General features: G+C 40.6%; 2 protein-coding genes across 2 annotated transcripts in view; both read left to right on the plus strand.

Annotated features, from left to right (window-relative positions):
- The window catches only part of ppp1r37 (protein phosphatase 1, regulatory subunit 37), a 52,952-nt gene extending 41,513 nt beyond the window's left edge, over positions 1 to 11,439 (plus strand). The window contains exons 8-13 of the mRNA XM_040009620.1: positions 324 to 436; positions 3,123 to 3,264; positions 3,370 to 3,536; positions 4,192 to 5,830; positions 5,952 to 6,029; positions 7,143 to 11,439. Coding sequence (XP_039865554.1) covers positions 324 to 436; positions 3,123 to 3,264; positions 3,370 to 3,536; positions 4,192 to 5,830; positions 5,952 to 6,028 — 2,138 coding nt within the window. The 3' untranslated portion in view covers position 6,029; positions 7,143 to 11,439. The remainder of the gene's footprint in view (positions 1 to 323; positions 437 to 3,122; positions 3,265 to 3,369; positions 3,537 to 4,191; positions 5,831 to 5,951; positions 6,030 to 7,142) is intronic.
- Positions 11,440 to 14,184: 2,745 nt separating this feature from the next.
- On the plus strand, positions 14,185 to 19,815 carry LOC120720030 (zinc homeostasis factor 1). The gene is made up of 6 exons (XM_040009628.1): positions 14,185 to 14,320; positions 15,734 to 16,345; positions 17,002 to 17,283; positions 17,393 to 17,670; positions 18,718 to 18,905; positions 19,242 to 19,815. The coding sequence occupies exons 2-6, from the start codon at positions 15,736 to 15,738 to the stop codon at positions 19,543 to 19,545; spliced, it is 1,662 nt and encodes a 553-aa protein (XP_039865562.1). The 5' UTR covers positions 14,185 to 14,320; positions 15,734 to 15,735; the 3' UTR covers positions 19,546 to 19,815.
- Positions 19,816 to 20,430: the final 615 nt, after the last annotated feature.

Below are 20,430 nucleotides of genomic sequence, written 5' to 3' on the forward strand. Positions count from 1 at the left end.
GGGTTTTTTGGCTTGTTTTTTACTTAACCATTTTCCTTACTGTTCGTTTTAAGCTAAAGCAAATGTATTTATGCAGAAGAAATATATTTTGTATTTCTGTTGCATGTTCACTTTTAGATTTCATTTAAAGTGACATTAAAGGGGTCCTAAAAATCCTCAAATGTGTCTTCTTTATATCAATAGAAGTTGTGACAATGCATAGGGATATTAATATGGGCTTTACAGTTTACAGTTGCTAAAGTTTTTTTCCACTGCACTTCATCAACATTACAGTAATCTTCTAGATGCTCATCAGAACTCGGTCTGTGTGTGTTTCTGTGCAGGTCTGGCCTATGTGTGTGAGGGACTAAAAGAACAGAGGAAAGGCCTCGTCACGTTGGTGCTATGGAACAACCAGCTCACGCATAATGGCATGGGCTACCTTGCTGCTGCACTGGTATACACACACAAACAGATACACACACTTGGTCACAGTGAAGCCAGGCACATTGATTGAAGGTTTTAACAGCCTATGTGTGTAAACTTAGAAAAAGAAGAAAAGAAAAAAGCACCTGGAAGGCAATTTTGTTTTTGTTTTTTTTGTTTTTTTAACTCTGTCAGATAAGTGATCCGAATAGAAGTCTGCTAATTATTTCTTAGTTTCTTAATATCCTGCTAGGGCATTCCACCCCCAGCTAGGGCTCACTTTCCTGTACATGTGCACATTTTAATTCTACCTCAGTCAATGTTTATGACTGTAATTTAATTATTGTAATACATTTTACCCATAAAGCATGTCATCTTTACTGGAATAATGGTGAGTCACATCCAGGACCCTGCTTGAAGCAGACGTAGCAAGGTTGGGGGGTTTCCAGTTTCTCCTCAGGTTGCACAGGCTATGTTTCACACTCCTTAATGTCTGGACAAATAAGACTTAGAACTCTGTTTATTTTCCTCATGGGCATTCATACTTGCATATCCTTTTGGAAACTGCTATTCAATTACTTTAGACAGGTGTGTAGCTGGTGTGTTAGTGTGCTGTGCAAACAGGTGCTATGACGTCTGATTTGACTGGACATTTCCGCATAAACTTGTCATTAATACACCTGACATTTTGTCTTGACGTATTTCACTAAGTGAATAATGTGATCTCATGTCCTGGTCGTGCCATTTCCAGTTCAACCTGGAATAAATTCATAGTGGTTAGTTACAGATAATCCATTGCTGAAGTCGCACATCTGTCATTGAGGGATTGAATGTCATTATCTGCTCCTCTCAGTGTCCTTTCCTTCCATCTTTTTATTGTGTTAGTACTACAGACTCTGAGTCATTCCATCTTCAGCCTTGTCAAGGACAGATAACTGCCTTTTTTCTGTTTGTATTTAGTGGTCAGAGGTCTTGTTGCAAACCATTGGGTATATTAAAAAAGAAGAAACTAACATAACATAAATGACTGCATGAATCCACTGCAGTACATTTGTTGATCTCATTATTTCCAGTTTATTGATGGTGATTAATGAGATTTGGTTAATTTTGTTGACTTGGTGTAATTATGTTCATTATGGGCAGGGCTGCAGTTACGCTTCACTGTTTGTCATTTTTAACCTATGATGTAGTTTTTGAATTTCATTTTAATAGCCAGCTCCCATCATGTGATACATAAAAGCTACCGTAGCCATAGAGATGCTTCCTTCTGGACCCACGTAACTGGCAGCATCAGAATGACAACATCCAGGTTTCATGCTTTATCAAACTGAGGTTCAACGTTAATGGTCTTTAAAGTGGACGTGTTTGTTATGTGGACAAAAAGGCAACTTGCATTACATGACACTGTTTGATAAGTCCAAAATAAGGATATCTTATTGGAGACAAGTGCTGTTTTCCATTGCATACAGTAGAGTGTGCAGCTCTGTTTAAAGCTTCTTGCACCAGTGGTGTCATTGGCCAACTGGCTACATTTTCTGAAGCCTGGAATTTTGGAACTTGGGCCCACAGGAGGTGCAATGGCCCTGATTTGTATATATCACAGTTACTGTATTTGTTACATAGACCCATACCTGTATCTTGTACATAAAGCCATCGGTTTTATTTGATTCTTAGGTTCAGTGTGATTGCATTGTGAGACAACTTTTCAACAAATTGTTATTGTAAGCAAACTTTTTTAGATAAAAACAGGATTTACTTTAAGCTACATGAAAAGGAAATGCAATAATGTAAAATGGGTTAAAATTTTTTCATCAAACCTAATGTGGCAGATAACTATGCTTAAACCACACATGTTAATAATTATAAGAGGGATTCACTTATTTTTATAACCTGTGGTGGTCTTTGCCTTTCGATTACTTAAACCAGTATTTCTGAGATTTTTCCAATAAATGTGTCTGTTGGTTTTTGTTTGTTTGTTTTGTTCAAACAAAATGTCCTAAAATTTCAATTCTCACAGATAATAAAGAACCTTCGATTGTTTTGGCTAATTATTCACAGCCCTGGATTTGACCACAGTTTACTTGGCTGCTAAAATGTTATGAAATGATAATGTTGCCCAAAAATGTAAAAGCAGCACTCATTTAAATGGGCATTTGACGTTTTAGCACTAGCTAACAGGAATGATCTTAATAAATACTCTTAATGGATGAGTAAATAGTAAGTAATATCAAAACTGCGTACTTGGGGATGAGACCTTTAAAACAAATCTCAATGATACTTAAAGAGAATGACTTTCTGTAAACACATCGTGTAGGCATTGAATCCTGCATAAAGTACAACGTTGCTTATTTTTTGACATTTTTAAAATTACACTAGATGTACAAAGCTTATTCAAGTTCAAGGTTCTTTATTCATCACATGCGTAGTTATACAAGTATAACACACTGTGAAATGTAACCTGACACGCTCCTAAACTTGTGCAAAAGGGGGGAGAGAGGAAGAACATTATATATTATGTACATTATGTGAATGTGCATGTATGTAGCATGTATGCAGCAAGCAGGTGAATTCTGTACATTAAGTGTATTAAATAAGAATAGACATTCTGTACTGTACTTCTGTACTTATTCCTGTACTGTTAAAAAAACACAGCAAAACACTGTGATTATGTTATTCATTATTATTTCCACTTGTAATTTAAATATTGTTCCTCTCAGCCATGCACACAGAGTCTGGAGACTCTGAACCTCGGCCATAATTCGGTGGGTAACGAAGGAGTCCACAAGCTGAAAGACGGGCTGATCGCCAACCGCTCTGTGCTCAGGCTGGGCCTTGCTTCCACCAAGCTGTCCTGTGAAGGTAGGAAATGATGTATTTGTTCCTCAGCTGTAGTTTTTTTCTGGTGTGTGTGTGTGTGTTGGATTTTGGCATTTTTGACTGGCCTCCTGTTGTTGTGTGCTCTAGGAGCTGTGGCTGTGGCCGAATTCATTGCTGAGAGCCCCAGACTGCTGCGCCTGGACCTTCGAGAGAATGAGATTAAAACAGGTGGCCTCATGGCCCTGTCTCTTGCCCTGAAGGTTAACACCTCTCTGCTGCGTCTCGACCTTGACCGGGAGCCCAAGAAAGAAACTGTGAGTATGCGAATAAGAAATGGTAAAGGGTAGAGAGGACAGGAAGGAGATGGTTGAATATAGTCCAAATATTTCTGCAGCATTATCCCATTTCAGCTGTGTACAAATGTGTTTGTTGGGTTGAAATTAGGTGCCTTTGTACTTTGCCAATATTTTCCCTGGATTTGGAAGCCCCCTTAACTTCATAAGGAGAGGAGGTGATGTTTTCCGTGTATATAAAATGACTCATTTTCAGCAATTCCAGTGAGAAGACCAAAACCCAATACAGGTATTTATAGTTTAGGTACAGCTTAGTGTGGCTTGTTGGACGGTGCCAAATACTTCTCCTGTCCAAAAACTGTAAAACAAATTGATGAGCCATGCTGATATTATGATATTAATATGTGCACTGCTCTGATAAATACCCAATAGGCAACAGATCTCAGTTGTTAGTTAATCCCCAACAAAAGTACAATCGTCTTTTTTCTGGGGAGAGGTACTTATGATCTTCTCCACCTGTTATGCCAGCACGATGCCATCATTTAAAAAAAAAAAAAAAAGGATTGTGTTGTGAAAGAACATACTTCTTGCTAAAACAAATGAAAGAAGTAAGGCCCTGTTACAGTGACTGTTTTGCATTATTAGAAATGTGTTTTTTGATTTTTTTGTCTCTTAGGTAAAGAGCTTTATTGAGACACAGCGTGCCCTGCTGGCTGAGATCCAGAATGGTTGTAAGAGGAATTTCATCCTTGCTAAAGAAAAAGAGGATAATGAGCAGAAGATGAAGCAGTCTGCCTCTATGGCTGAAATTGCCACAGAGCAAGAGCAAGAAGAGGAGGAGGAGGAGGAGGAGCATGAATCAGCATCAGAGGAGAGAGGTGACGTAGAGGATAAAGACGATGAAACGGCAGGAAATGAAACGCAGACAAGCAGGCAGTCAGGAGCGAGCTCTGACTCAGATGTTCCCCAGACTCATCTGGAGTCTGACTCTGACACTGAGGACGAGGAGGAAAGCGAGGTGGTAACAAAATCTTCCACTTCAAACTCCTCCACTCTCTCAAACCAAACTGCTACTCATACCCATCCAGGGGTTGCACAGTCTCAACTCAGTGCCTCACATACATCCTCAGCCTCACCGTCCAAAGGGTCAAGCGTAATTTCTGTCACCGTCACAGAATCTGCAGCTCCTCCGGGCACACCTCCATCTCCTGGACGTTGCATATCCGTCTCAAGCCCTGGGAGGGGTCATAAGATTTTCATGGTGACCCGGGTGGAGAGCCCCCCTGAACAGCATCAGCTCCAGTTAAGTGTGCCTGCTGTTCCCAACCAGTCTAAAGAGCCCTCAAAGACTCCTGCAGACACAACACAGCAGACACAACCCCTGTGTGCAATTCAGACACCTACACAAACCCAACTGATACAGGAGGAAATGAAGGAGAACTCACCTGCTCTTTTGACAGACTCTAAAATGACAGAGCAGAGTCCTTTAGCACTAAATACTCCACAGACCTGCAAACTAGAGCCACAGTCTACAACTGAAAACACAGATCCAAGTCTACAGTCACCAGCCCCGCCTTTAAATTCCTCACCAGACCAGGTAACAGAGAGCCCTAAAAACCCCCAACCTGAGCCTCTTTGTGTAGAAGGAAACAAAAAGGAAGAGGAGGCGAAAGGTCCTGTAGGAAATGATTGGCAGGTGATACCCCGAGAGCGTGAACAGTCAGAGGAACTGAATCCACCCCAGACTAGTTTACCTACACAGCAGGAACTGTTAACATCTGGACTGCAACAGCTACCAAATGATGTAGTAACTGCGGCAGAGGAGGCCTGCTTACCACACCAAACACAGGAGACACTTCTACAGAAAGAGAAGCAGGAAATATTAGTCAGCTTACCAGAAAATGAAAAACTCAGTTTAGCAGAGACAGAACAGCCAAACCAAGAGGAGCCAAGGCCAAAGCAACAACCAGAGGCACATGAACAGGAAGCAGAGTCTTTCCCCTCTGTCCACACTGATCTGCAGGCACCAGCTGTCACTCAGGGTGGAGCACAGGAGTCAAATCCTCAAACAGGAGATGCAACACAAAGTCCTAACCCCACCTCATCTTGGCCTGAAGCCATCACTCAAATAAATCCACCGGTTGAAAGGGAGGAATCGGCTGACGAGAGCTCTGCAGACGAGGGAGAGAGTTTTGCTGAGGCTCTAGAAGGGGAGGTGCTCGGTGCTGCTCTGCCCAATGGCCTGAAACCTGAGTTCTCCCTCCATCTTCTCGACACTGAAAGCCCCAAGCCTGGCAGCTGTGTGATGGAGCACGGTGAGAATGTGTGAACACTGATGTCATGTTTTTTAAATCAGGTCGCATTCAGTAGATTTTTTTGTTGTTGTTGTTGTTGTGGAAAGGTTGTTTTAAAGTCTCTTATGTGTCACTCGTGTAGTGAGTGTCAGCTGTGGACAGGACCTGGAGGAACTGCTGCTGGAAGCCAGTTTGGAGACTGGGAGAGATGCACCGTGAGGTATAGAGCATTTATCACACTATTAATCTGCTGCAGAGTGTGCTTGAAGCAATACTACTTTGTTGCATTATAACTTATAAAAAAAAAACATAATTCCTGTTTGTGCTAATCAGCAAATAAACACGAGTCTCTGCCTGCCCTCTAACAGCCCCTCATGTCAGCCTCAGTTACTTTAAACCTAAAGAGCCCAGTCACTTCTGATTGGCCAGATTTCAAAGCTGCCCTTCATGAGACTTCACCCGGCTCTAGTGGCTAGAAAACAAATATTTGTGTACATGTTCGAGCCTTATTCTCTAAAGTATGCAACTGATGAAGACCAACCATAACGTGAGAACCCTTTGCAGAAAATGCTACAGAACATGCTCCTGGAAAGTGTTAAGCTGGTGCTAATATGTAGCACGTTCAATGCACATTCTCCTTCTGGTAGAAAAACAGCATGAAAATGACAGAAAAGGCACTTTGTGTTTTCTGCTTCTGCTCTTTTAATATTTCAGTTTACAGTTTATTTCTCACAACTTAAAACGCAATAAAATGACCAAATGTGCAGATAATGACATTAATGATGCAAAACACAAGTGTCTGCTCTTCATCAGACAATGAAACAGCACAATCTTAAATCTCATATGACCAATAACATCCAATCATAAATCAGATCTTATATAGGGCAAACAATAGGTGTTAAATGTCATCATCCATATAGCCTAGAAACAAATGATACATACTAGTTGCAATGCTTGTATCAAAGAGAAGTGTTAAGATGTTTTCATACATGCTCTGCAGCTTTTCAAACACTTGTGTAACAGAGGGGCAGCTCTGTAGTCGGACATTAGCCTGCCAGCTCACTGGTAATAAGAGTGTGTGTGTGTGGGTGGGGGGTGCTGGATTGTGCTGATATGTGAAGGCCAAGTGGATTTGTATACAAGTATATCTTGCTCACATTTCCTCCACTGAACCACAAAGAGTATATTCTGTAGTGCAAATGATTGTGAAATGGACCATTTTCTGGTGTGTACATGAATACAGCTTCATGGTGTGGTTAATGAAATATTTAAACGTGGTTCGGATCAAAGTTCAGTTTCTAAAACGTTTATCTCCTCTCTCCTGCTTCCACAGGGACTGTCGGGACAGGTGAAAACAGCATAAGTTGTCTGGCTTTGCTACGTGACTGGTTGCCCTTCAAAGTTTTTTGTCATAACCTCCAACACAGCATTCTCATAAAGGACAGAAGACCCAGTGTTACACTCACAGCTCTGTACAGGAAGATACAAACAAATAATGGAAAAGACTTGAAGGACAAGATTTGCCTGTGGAGCTCAGTTGTGACATAAGGAGACCCTCCACATCCACACTACACCCAACCACTGAAACACACATGCATATGCACATTGAATATGCGAAATGAGGGGGAGAGAATTAAAGTTCAACCTGTTGTCACTACATTTTGTCAGCCGCAATCTTTACATGAAGAGAAGTGTGGGGACAAAAGAGAGAGGATGAAACACTAACCAAAGACGGACCTTCCTCACAGCTCCTTGCGCTCTTCTGTAGGTCTCCACAATGATTAAAAAAAAATAAAATAGTAATTAAAAGGATTTTTTGTAACATACATACACAAAGACAATAACAGATGATGTGAAGTGACAGAAGACAAAAGAACAGTGGTAGACCCTGCCCATCAGACCTGCTGGCTTAAACACTTGAGGTTGGAGTAGGTCGCTCTTTAAGGCTTTTATATCCACAGAAGCTGAAGTTGTTAACGTGTCTGTTTAAGTGTCAACATTTTCTGTGTGCGTGTCTCCCACTCCCTCCTTTAAACTCTAAGGGACTTCTGCCAAAGTGACCTCTCCTGTTTGTTTTCTCCTCCTGTACTCACTTTGGCCCCTCAGGAATCGGCGTTCCCACCACCGCTCAGACCTTTCAGATCTGACGCGGAGGAGCTGCAACCGTCTCCCGCTCGCTTCTGCTACAATAAAAATGCTTTTTAGAGTTCACCGAGTCGGTGATTTGTTCCCCGCTGAAAAGAAAAGAAAACTTTAGTGAATATCAGAAATGTATACGTCTGATTTTGGTTGATTTATTTCTGGGCGATACGGGGCAAAAATCAGTTTTTCCTTTGATTCTCTGCAGCTCAGTGATTGCTTTATTCGATTGATCTTTGTTGTGTGAAAGTGTAAGGAAAAACAGCCTGGTCTCAGTCGTCATCTCCCCGCTCCTTTCCTCCTGTCCCTCAGTCTTCCACTGGCACTTCGAGCCATCTCTCCCCTATGTTCTCGCTCCTCATCATGTTGCCTTCAGTCTCACCACTTCAGATTCAGTGTTGTTTTGATTTTTTTCCTAAGGGGGCGGGTGTCCAGGTTTTTTGTTTGGCTGCTTTGAGAAATCAATTACTTTATATTTATTTTATGAGCCCTCTGATTTATTTGACCCCCACCCCCCCATTTTCCTTTCCTTTCTTCTGATTAGGGGTTTGCTTTAAAGTTTTTGATGTATATATCATATCACACTAGGGGAAATATTTAGTTTTTCTTTTGTTTTTTGAGGGGGGAGGGGCTCTAATAAAAATGAGAGGAAGGGTAAATAAGATTGAATGATTAGAAACGGTAACAGCAAAACAAAGAAGCGGTGGGCATAAGAGGCAACATATTTTAAAGCTGCGCTGCTGTGTGAATCTGTGGCCACAAGGGGGCAGTGATGGCTGTTTCCCCACAGGCCCAAAGGAGATCACAGTCTGAGCAGAATCACGTGCTGATGTCTGTAAAAATCCAACTCCTGACCATAGTTTTTCAGAGCAGGGCAGTTAGACGGTATCTCTACTTTGATAATTCCTCCCTGAAGCGGATACCGGCAGGTTGGATTTCTTTTCCTGCCGACGGAGCAGCATTCAACCTTCCTGCTCTTCTACACCCAAACGATAGTTTGCTCCCACTGTTTGTAATGCTTTAATTTTAGATTTTTTTTTTTTTTTAAAGAATAATTTGTTAACTTAATTAAACTGTGCTGGTAATCACAAAGTTATGTATGGCAAAATTTGTTCCTCAAATAAATGCATGTAATAACTAATAATATGACTGAATGTATGTTTCAATGGAAAATACTCCACTTGGAGCTGCACACGAATGCATGAATGACAGCAAGAATGATTTGGATGAAGTTTTGGGTTACAAATAATGTAATAACAGACCAGGCTCAATATGTTGCAGTAACGGCAATTAAAATGGTGATAAGAAGTGCAGCAAGCAGCACTGACATGATTACGGCTCCTCTGAAAGGAAAGAAATGTGCTGTTGCTCTTTTGTTCTTTTTGGCTTGTTTTCCGCACTGCTGAGCGGCTCCTCGCAGGCACGTTAAACCAAAGCCTGTCACTGATAACGATGTTACTTGAACGTCGGATGCTGTGTCATTAATGTGGTTTTTGTTTTTGTTTTTTACACATAGTTTCAATTTGCATGCACACACTTTTCAAGCTTGTCAGGCTGTTCTCAAGTCCTGATTAACAACCACCAACACACACACACACACACACACACACACACACCTTTTGCTCCAGCTAACAGAAATCGGACTTATACATGAGACATCTCTACATTTGAGTCACTTTAGACCAGTGATACCCAACCTGAAGACGCTCCAAAAATGAAAGATCTTAAGACAGTCCTCTGCTTTTTGCTTTGGATGCTTAATTTATTTGTTTTCAGATAAGACAATAATTTACAGTACACCATAGCAACTTATTGAGCAAAGATCCCCATGTTAAGAACTTCACCAGGACTAAAATATTGTGTGACCAAACGCACTGACACATCCATGCATTTTACTCTTTATAGGACATGTTGTTTGGCTGATGTAATGAGAGTATACTGTTAGTTTCAGGTCTTCACATATTATCTCAATTGTAAGAAAAGATTTGAAATCAAGGTGTTTTTTGAAAGCTGACTTTATCGTTATATTTCTGGTGGCTCAATACTGCAGTGGTTTTTTCATTCGCTTCACAATGGAGAAGGATCCTGGGGAGGAGATACAAATCCCTCTGTGGTGATGTCAAGAAGTGCATCTGGCACCTACATAAATAAATCTATCAAATCAAACGTGCTGCCTGCTGTGGTGACCGATTGTCAATAAGGAAGTTGCTAAAAGTAGCATTACAAAAACTCCATGAAGACATCAATAAGTCTGAAAATCTTTATACTCTGTCCACCTGTTCAACATTTATTCATTTATTTTTATTCTTTGCTAAATATTTGCATGTTTCATTTTGTGAATAATGAGGCTGTTTCCTAGCATTTACCAACTGGCACCAGGGGACTCGTTTGGATTTATCGTCAGTCAAATTTCATAGCAGGCTGATGGAAAATAAACAAGTGTCCCATTTCTCTGCACCAGGATTTCACAGCCTTTAAATTAAAAGTTGGCTTCAGAAAAAGGAGAAAAACATGTTTTAGCTACCTTCTTTTGTTCCTTAAGATCCTTGTTTCTCTCTCCCTCCTGTCCTATGGTCATTTCTATTTCATGCCTTTGAAATTAAGTATAAAACAAAAAGAAGTCATGGCGTTATTATTAGAACACCACAGAGATTCCAGGAGAAACACTTCCCTCTCCTGAAACTATTCCCCAGTGTGAACCGCCTCACCCCTCTAGGGTGTAGTAGGCTGTCCTGGGGTGAAGGTGTGGAGAACGATGGGAGCTCTGCTCTGTATGTTTTACTATACAAATTCTTGACCACACAAATCCACCCCGCCCAATTATATAAGAATGAGAGAAAAGTGAGAAGAGTGGCCCCAAAGTGGTGCAAGTTTCAAGTAAATGTCACAGAGTTTCTTTGTTTTTTGTTTTCAAAGTTACATTATGAATCCTGAAATGCTGAAGAAAGTACCAGATATGGCTCATCTTTGCATTTTGAATCACTATTTTTTTGTTTTTCATGTTTGTAAACTTTTACAGTTGTAAACAGAACTGTGATCTTTCCTTTACTTCAACTGCTGTAAGGGGCGATGCTCTGACCACTCAGCTGGTTTGTTATTATTAATTCATTTTTAATGGTGTCATTTTCCAGAGGCCAGACACCAAACTACTCGATTATTTAAGAAGAAAAGAAACATATTAGCCCTCAAGTTTGGAACCACAGGCCTACATTCATTCAATCTTCAGTTTTCTTCTGTATTCACCGATTGCAACAGTTATCTGTGATGCCACAAAACGTCCTTCCTGTCATCAGTGCCTGTAATCACCCACCCAAACCTGCCCTGCAGTCAGTGTAGTGTGATCACGTTCGGTGTAGATTTGGAGGATTTTCTTCTCAGTCTGGACTCTTACATCTCGGGACACAAACTGTGTGACACTGTTGCTGCACAGAGTTTTGGTTTTGTTGCATCCGTGGGGAAATTCTCGTTGAAATAAAACATTCCTAATGTTCTGTTGGCCTCCTGCGTTTTCTTCTTTTGTGACTTATCATATGGCTCGAAAAGCACCTGAGGCTTGTTTATCTCCACGCTGGTACGAGGCATGTGATTGTGGACCTCGGGGCAGATGGCTGAAAAGTTCATCAGTGTGAAGTTTTCTTGAATCTCTCCACCGACGTTTAATTTCCTCAAGTAGAAAAAGCTGATAACTGCCCACAGCAAGGAGCAGGACCAGGTATGTGGTTTAATAAATATTAACTGGACACAGATTTTCTTCTAGTGAAGAACGATTCAAAGGAAATTGCCTTTCATGTGCACACAGGGACGCTGGATTAAACAGAGAGCTAAATTCTTGAGACAGCAGCTGCTCACTTGGAAGCTATGACTTTTTTTTGACATACAAGGCCTTTACCGAAATCGAACTAAGAGGAAATAAAAGCATGAATAATTTTCTGAGTGTCAGCTATATATCGTAGGGTAGTGATGTTAAAATTCTTTATGTAATTCTTTGATCAAAATTTGTCTATTACACAGAGCTCATCTGTGTTATTTGGATTCTTACTGTGCTTAGTCTTGTTGTCAAATTCTTTTTACATCGAGGGCCTCATATGGCTCACTTTAATATTAAGTGGGCCAGATCAGTGAGCTTCCCCTTTCTTTCAGTGTTCTCTTAATAAATATTAAAATGAAGTGTGATTTCAAGAGTGCATCTCCGTTTTGGTTTTCTCCAGGATTTGATTTGTTTATTTAGTCTAAGTTGGCAGATGAGAGGAATTTCTTTGGTCAAGACCACCTCAGAAAAAGCTGGATGTAGTTTTCATGGATATATGTTTATACTAGCACAGTATTTGTATTATATCCAATGAACTCTCAGATATCACCTAAACACCTCTAAAAACAACATATTGTACTGGCTATGAAGGCAATACAATGATACCTAAATATTTATTTGTCATCAATAAATAAGATGCAGTTTGATCTGATAATTATACCAAGTTCATCACTGAAATGTATTAATTCTTGAATCTGTATGTTTGAACAAGCCTATTGTTTTAGCTGGCATCTATGGAGTTTGTTGTGATCTTTGAGGTAAAGCTAAACCAAAACTAGCTGAACTGGATCTAATGCTAAAACATTTCCTTTAACATTCCCAACTGAAGTATTTCAGTTGCCATCCAGACTATTTTATTTAGTGAGCATGTAATTGCTGCACATAGGCTAAAGGTGGCTTTTTTTTTTTGTCTTTTTAGCCATCACATTAGTTATGTACAACTTTCTCCAAAAGTCAAAAGACTTATGGGACAGCCTTGGATTTTCTCAGGCAACAGGCCCGAGAAGGAGGGCCAAAAGAAAGTCACAGAGTGCAGAAATGCTACTGAGCATATTTAAAATGACTAATGTGATCTCGATTAACTGTTAATGTGAGATAGTTAACAAGGGTGCCTTATCCTTTCTTAAGTAGGATGCCAACCCTCTGTGAAGAAGAAAAAATACACCCTAACCATGTTTCCCCACCACTAACATGAACTCAACCAGAAATGAATAATTAATCATTTAGACACAGACAGGCACAGGTGTTTTAAAGAACGGCATGTCCTTTGGGGTTGCTTGATGACTCTTTGATGTTTAAGCAGTTATATACAAATATGTGTCAGAGTTTTATTTTTAGATTGCTGGAAGAGATAAAACCTCTAGAGGGGCTGCAGGGTCAGTGTAAAGATTTTAAGCTTTGATTCACTGATTCACAGTCCCAGAATAAAAAAAAAAACAGAGGTGGGGGAAATTGGTATAACAGGCAATATTTCAAACTTTATGGCTCCCTCTTTCTGTTTCGGGACAGCGACAAGTGATCAAATGCTTCCTCGCTGGGTCTTTCCTTGGGTTTAGCTGTGCCTCAGGAATGTGCTGGCATGCTGGTGAAACAGTAGGGATTTATCTGTGGTGTCAGCCCCTATCTGGCCTGTTGATCCACAGTCCAGTGGACTGAAACAACCCCCCTCACGCTGACACTAAGGAGCAGGGGCCGATGGGACTGCAGCATCATAGTGGGATCATGAGAGGGGGACAGAGAGGGTGCAGCACATCCACCGAGCTCACAGGGGCTAAGGAATTTAAAAAAAAGAAAAAAAGGAAAGATTTTAAAACGATTCTTGATTAAACTTAAATTACTGCAAATACACTAAAGTACTCCCGTTTCTCCCCACAAATGTGCTGTAGATCGTATGTATGAATATATAGAATAAATATAAGAATATGCGAATCCCAGTAAATATGATATTTCTGCCTCCCTTGATAAATATTTCAAGAAATAGACGATGAAATAATCAGTACATATACTACAAATACTTGAATGAATATCTGAATGAATATTTTATTACCAGTAGGGGGCTTAGAGAGTGTTTAGTATTTAGTTTATTCCAAATTATAATAGAGTGTTATACCCTGATTCCCACTATAATTAGACAGGCCAGCTGAAGGCAGCAAGTCCATTGGTAATGGAGCTATAATATTGACTGGATGCCAGTATCCTAAATAGTTTAAGGCAGAGCTGAGAAGGTCTCACCTCATGATGGCATTATATAATCCTGACAACACAATCGGGGTTTAATTAGTGCAAATAAGCTTCACTTGATCTGCTTGGAGGGTATCTGAAGAGTGGGTGGGCCGTGTGAACGTATTTTCAACGTATTTTCTCCCACCAACGAGGGATGATCCCACCCACACCCTCCCCTGCTCACATGACTGTGATTACAGCAGAGGAGGAGTGTGGTGGGACAGAGAGAGTGAGAGATGGTGAGCACCATGAATGACACTTTTCAGCTTCAGCTGCACAGATCACATCCAGGAGTCCAACTTACCTTTTAGTGCCGGCTGAGGGACATCCACTTTTCTGGGGTAAATGAACTTAAGAATATATGACATGCTGTGGAAAGTTGGTCGTAGGTTTCATGATTGAAACGTGTTCTTGTTTGAAAAGTTGTTTCTCTGAAACCAAGACTGCTGCAATTATAAAAAAAAGTCGTCTTTAGCTCAAGATTTTAATCGCAAGAGTAATAAAAGGCTTTAAATGACTTTTAAAGTACCAAACAAAAAGCCCTCAAAAGGTGCAATGCTTCATTTCATGTATAAGAGTTCTACTTATTCAATCATCAGTGCACGTATGCTGAGAAGTCATGAGTGCACCAGACGGCACAGAGGCATGTGGTGAATTGTGTGAATTGTATGGGCTCATGCAGCTGACATCCTGACCTTGAGTGTAACAGATGCTTTTGCAACATCGCAACACAAAGTGCTCTTTGAGTTTGTTTCTTCAGGCAAGGACAAAACTTAATCTGACTTCAGGGATAGTCTTCAGCTCTTAACTCTGAAATGTTCATTTTTGTGAAACATTTGACCCGTTTGTAGCTCCTGCGGCGGATGATGAACTCTCCAGGGTGTAACCTGCCTGTTGCTCTATGATAGCTGAAAAATATGCTCCAGCTCTCCCATGGCCCTGAACTGGATCAGCAGCTGAGAAAATCAGTGAATGGATGGATTTCAATAGTTTGTGCGTTATTGAAGTTATTATTTTTTTTTATGAATTTCACTCTCTCACTCCTTTTTTTCTTGACTTTAAAATAACAACACATTCAACCATTGGATGCATAAATGGTTTGCATACATGTTGTTAAGAAAGAAGTTTTTCAAAAGACTCTCAACCAGGCCTGTGAGAAAGTACATACATCTCATCCCTGTGACTTTATCCTCTCACATTATTTGCTTCAGTTCGCTGAGATTTGTGGGCTCCCTTGAAAGTCTTACCACAGCCTTTCAGTCAGATGAGGTTCTGACTTTGACCTGGTCATTACAACACCTTGGCTCTTTTGGCATTCTGTTGTAGATTTCCTGCTTAGCTTGGGATCACTGTCCCGTTGCATGATCCCATTTCAGCCGAGCTTTAGCTGTCGGACAGATGGCCTCAGATTTGACTGTAAGATATTTTTGCATACAGAAGAGTTCATGTTGCATGGCTGCAAGGTGCACAGGCCCTGTGGCTGCAAAACAAATCCAAATCCTTACACTCCCACCACCGGTGCTTGGTAGCTGGTATCAGGTGTTAGTGCTAACATGCTGTTTTTTCAAAAAACATCTCCACTTAGATTGAGCTATAAATGGTCATCACTTATTATTTATTATTATGCCAGAACATGTGGTTATAGTCACCTGTTCATGTGTTATGTGACTGTCGCCCTTCATGTTAGACCTCAGTGCAAACAGTGGGGTCTCAGATTCTGAGTGTTTTGAATGTTTCTGTACTCTTAATTGCAGGAATGCGGGTGTTACACTGGTCCATGCTGGGAGTGACCATTCTGCTGCTGATGTGCGAGATCGCCATCAGTCAGCTGTGTAAGTCCCTCATCACCCTGGTGGATGGTTTCCACACGCTCTTCATCCTCATGCACCTGGCTCTTCCTCTTCCTCAGACTGCAAGCACAATTAAAACATCGCTCTCCTCTTTGGAGCCCTCTACTTCTCCACATGCTTCCTCCATTGAACCTCCAGCTGGTAGCCAGACAGTCACTGCTCAGCCTAACCATGAGACACCATCAGTGGTCAACCCTCATCAGCCCTTCTCCCCAAAGATTTCCCCTGCAGCTCTAAACTGCGGTCTGTCTTACCACAACAGCAGGGTTCAGGTTGTGAGGGTTTTCATTTCTACCCTCCTACTGGTCTCCTTATGTATTTCATACTCCATGGAAATTATCCACTTTTTCCTGAAGCCACACCCAGTGCATCAACCCCAGCTGCTTGTGGTGGTTGGAGTAGTCAGCACGCTCTATAAGATGCTTGTGTTCGGGCTGAGCTGTGATCTTCTGCGACATAAGAAGACCGGGGTGGGCGAGGAAGAGACTGGATCTCACCTACTAGTTAACCAAAAAGGTAACACACAAAAAAATAATGAAAGAAGGTAAAGGGCTATTTTATTTACCTGCACACAACTCTTCGGCTCATTGTACCATCAGGGATGGTAAGCATTGGTAAGCATCTTGCAGATTTACAGCTTCAAACCGCAGACCTGAGATCTGTTTTTTTAGTCAGTCTTGTTTTTTCTTACTTCAGTAGACTTCTAGAATAAGAATCACACAAGAGGAATGAAATGACTAGACGGTATAATAAACATAAAGCTACAGCCAGCATGTATTGGCTTAAAATGAAGAAGAAATAAGGGGTTGGACATGGCTAAGTTCCCATTCACACTAAATGTGGCTGCTTACAAATGACACAGTAGATTACAACACATTTCACTTTACTTCAGCAGATAAAGAGATATATTGGTGCACCCTTGGTTGCTAGAATTAGTTACATTTGTAAAATCTTGGTAAGGCTGCCACAATAGTTGATTTTCAAAAATAATTATCAATTTATAGAAGAGTAGAAAGCTTTTTTTAATGGCTAGATTAGGCCAAGTGCATGTAGACGTTGGGAATGGATTATTAGCTATGTACTCTAATGTAGCTATGCAGTGTATATTCAGCTGTAAGGAAGATCAAATGGTGTCCATGTTTGCTTTTCATTCCTGTGTTCCACTCCCACAGTCCTGGCTGAGGAGCAATCCATGGGCCAAGAGGAATTCGAAGACATGAGTGTATCAAAAGTTGAGTCTGCTATGCACGATATGCTCCACAGCAAGGCGCTCGTCCTCTGCAATCCGGTAACCTCCAGCATCCCTGACACTGACGCCCAAAGTCAGCAACAACAGCCAGAAGTTCACCCGCCTGAATTTAAAGTAGCGAGCAGTGCTGAAGATTCGAAGGCTTGTAAGGGTCAGAGTGATTTCATAGAGAATCCTGAACACAACACCTGCACGGGACATCATGGTAACACTTCAGCTCTGTAGACTGTCCACTTTTTTTCTGTTCAGGTTCCTGTGTATTAGCCCAAACAACAGTTTCAAAGCATGTGTTTTGCTCTTTTCTCTTATTTCAGAGAGTCAAAATGCATCTAAAACCTCTGACGTCTGCAAGTCATTACCTCACACTGAGAATCCAGTTCCAACCAACCGCTGGCCCATCAGACTCCTGTCATTGATCTTTGTCACTCAGGGAGTTTTTACGTCTCTTCTGGGCCTGATCAACAGTCTGGTGATGCTACTGATCCTCCCGGAGGTCATCGACAGCTCTGGTGCCTGCTGCTTCCTGGTTTACCTGGATCCTGGCCTCTCTCTGCTGGCTGTCATTACGCTGATTGCCACCTCTGCACCGCAGGTCACGCTCTGTGTGTTTATGTCATGCTAAACTACACACTTAAAGTTCAAGCAGAGTATCTTTCTATAATCTACTTAGTTAACTGGCAGCAGAGCAACTGATTTTACAAATAAAATTATATTGCAGGAAAACTATGAAGAGGTTAAACACGTAATACGGACTGAAAACACAACTGTAAATCCACACTATGAGAGTGTGTGAGAGGAAAAACAGTGTTCAGTAGTTTATTATTAAAAGTACAGTTAGAATATGCTTGTGCTTTAAGCACTTTGGTCAGTAAGACAGGTATAGACTTAGTGCATTAGTAAGTTTTAGCCAATTTGAAGTCAGGAAGGAAATAATGCAGTTATGGACAAGAGATTCTGGTGGATTAAAATCAAGTATTTGAATAAATTAATGTGTAAAATACAGTTTTTCACATTAAATTGGTGGTTTAAATGTCTGCAAGCAAGTCAGGAATAGATATAAAAACATAATTCAAATGTAGGCTTAAAAAATCGATATAAGGTCAGCAGACGCAAATAGTTGCTCTGTTTCAGAGTCAGATATTCATGTTTATAGAACAATAAAATTGGTTGCAGCCAACAGGGGAAAAAAACTACATTTGTATCTAAGAGTCTTTATTGATTTTGATTTTTACTGATTTTTCTTTACTGCTTTTCATCAGAAAAAACTCAACTTTAGGTGCTTTTTTTGTGAAAAAACAAACACAAATAAACAAAAACAAACTTTAGACCATCCTGGTTCTCTGTGCAAAAGTCTGACTGAATGTCTATTATTGACATTTGTATCCATTTTCTTTATGTGCCATATCCATGTATATGTATGGATATATATACATGTATGTATATGTATTTTGATAGAGGGCAGTCCACAGGATTTACAATAAGGTTATATATGATATATATAATAATATTATAGGTTTGCAGCTATTTCCCTTTTCCATATTCTCTGACAACACTTCAAATGCTGCCAATCACTTTCTGGCACTTCCAAAGTGTGTTTCGTAGTACGGGCCTCTGTTTTCACTCTTGCTTCCCTCTGTAGTTGTACAGGTATGGGCTGCTGCTACAACAGGCCACACCACCACATATTTGTGTTACTGATCTTGGGCGGAGGATTGCATGCTTGCCTGGAGTGCAGGCTGTACACGACCTCCACGTCTGGCAGTTAACTGAATCCCTCGTTGTGGCCTCTGTTCATGTGCACTGCTACACGGGATTTCCAGCACACAGGTGAGACGAATAGGTTTCTGTTCTTTGGTGGTGTTCTGACAGTCAGCACTGAGTATTTAGTTGGGAATGTACTTAAAGAGGAGCTGTTGTGCCCATATCTAACTAAACGTTTTTATTCTAGCATTCTATTTCCATTCTATGTTAAATAAGGATCCTTTTCTAACTTTGCATAATGCAAGGTTACTCTAATAGAGTCAAAGAATAATAACATGGTGGTCAAAATGTGACCACCAGTCTCACTTTAACTGTCACTGCTGAGTGGCTATCATAAATATGATCTGTCTAAATTCAAAATGCGACATTTTATTGATGCAGGTTCATTTCACATGTATGCAGGTGTGCTGAAATGATGTCTGGAGTCACTAAAGTGCTGCGAAGTGCAGGTGTGAGCTGCTGCACTGTTCAACCAGAGTTTGATTCCACCTCGTTAGGCAGCGAGGACGGAGCTTCTCCTGTTATCCACAGAGAGGACCCCTCACCACCACCTCCCCTGGCGTGCAGTCTTTCCTGCGGAAAGGCCTGTGCCAGGAGTATGTGCTGTTCTCCTCCAGAGGAGGCGATCCAGAGCCTCCTGGCGCCACCGAGTGGAGAAACAAAGGAAGAGCCTCAGACTTTGATCATTGAGAACACTTTTCTCTGACAATAACCAAAGAATAACCACGGAGGAAAGAAATTAATCATCACATTCATTTCATGACGGAGAGGGGAAGATGGTGAAATGTGAGGAAATAAAACGACCCGAATAAGCTCAATATCAGTCTCGAGTTTTGTGGTGCTACTCCGAGAAATTTTATGCAGTGTGTAGTAAAATGGTTTAGATTTTTTTTGTAATCCCCTATGTCGCCATACTTGTGCCTGAAAACTCTGTTAGTGTTTCCAAGTTGTACAATAAAACAAATCTTCATTCTAATATGTCCTGTTTTTTTTTTTTTAAACAGGAGTAATAAGTAATAAAAATGATTCACTGCTCCAGATTGTTCACTCCAAATATCATTCTACGATTAAAATTTGGCTACAGCTATAACTCATCGTGAAATGCTATATTTGCAACATTACACGAGTTTGATACTGTGTGGAAAAGTTGGAGTTAATCTAAAATACAATAACAAACATTTATGGGTAAATTTCCTGTAAGTGTAAACCATGTGAGTCCTTCTTATCCCTGCTAAACATCTTTGTGATCTTGAAAAATATCTTGTGTTTAAGTCAAAGTCCCATGAAGCAAGAAGAGAAGAGCAGGAGGTGAGTTCAGCTATGTGTGAGATGTGCCTGAGATGCCTCTAGAAACCGTTTACAACTGTTAAAACCGCTTTACATCATCTGATCAATAGGCTTTATGCATTTCTCATTTTTAGTCTTTTATTTATAATTTGAATGCTATATAATGATATTTCTATTCAGCACAACACACCTAAAGGCAATACAGCCATAATCAGCTGTCGGCTGTTTGGATTCTGTTGTAGCGGTGATGATGCAGCTTACCTTTGAGAAATCCGTGTGTCTCCTCCTTTATATTTTCAGACAG

This window comes from Simochromis diagramma, unplaced genomic scaffold, assembly GCF_900408965.1.
Source record: "Simochromis diagramma unplaced genomic scaffold, fSimDia1.1 OVJJ01000344.1, whole genome shotgun sequence".
In the NCBI taxonomy this organism is placed as follows: Eukaryota; Metazoa; Chordata; class Actinopteri; order Cichliformes; family Cichlidae; genus Simochromis; species Simochromis diagramma.

What these genes read in the sequence shown, in the direction of transcription:
- LOC120720030 (XM_040009628.1), top strand. Translation starts at nt 15,736, where the DNA reads ATGCGGGTGTTACACTGGTCCATGCTGGGAGTGACCATTCTGCTGCTG. An exon ending in CACCTGCACGGGACATCATG is followed by an intron (nt 17,284 to 17,392) that starts GTAACACTTCAG and finishes CTCTTATTTCAG; the next exon opens with AGAGTCAAAATGCATCTAAA. An exon ending in TTGCCACCTCTGCACCGCAG is followed by an intron (nt 17,671 to 18,717) that starts GTCACGCTCTGT and finishes TTCCCTCTGTAG; the next exon opens with TTGTACAGGTATGGGCTGCT.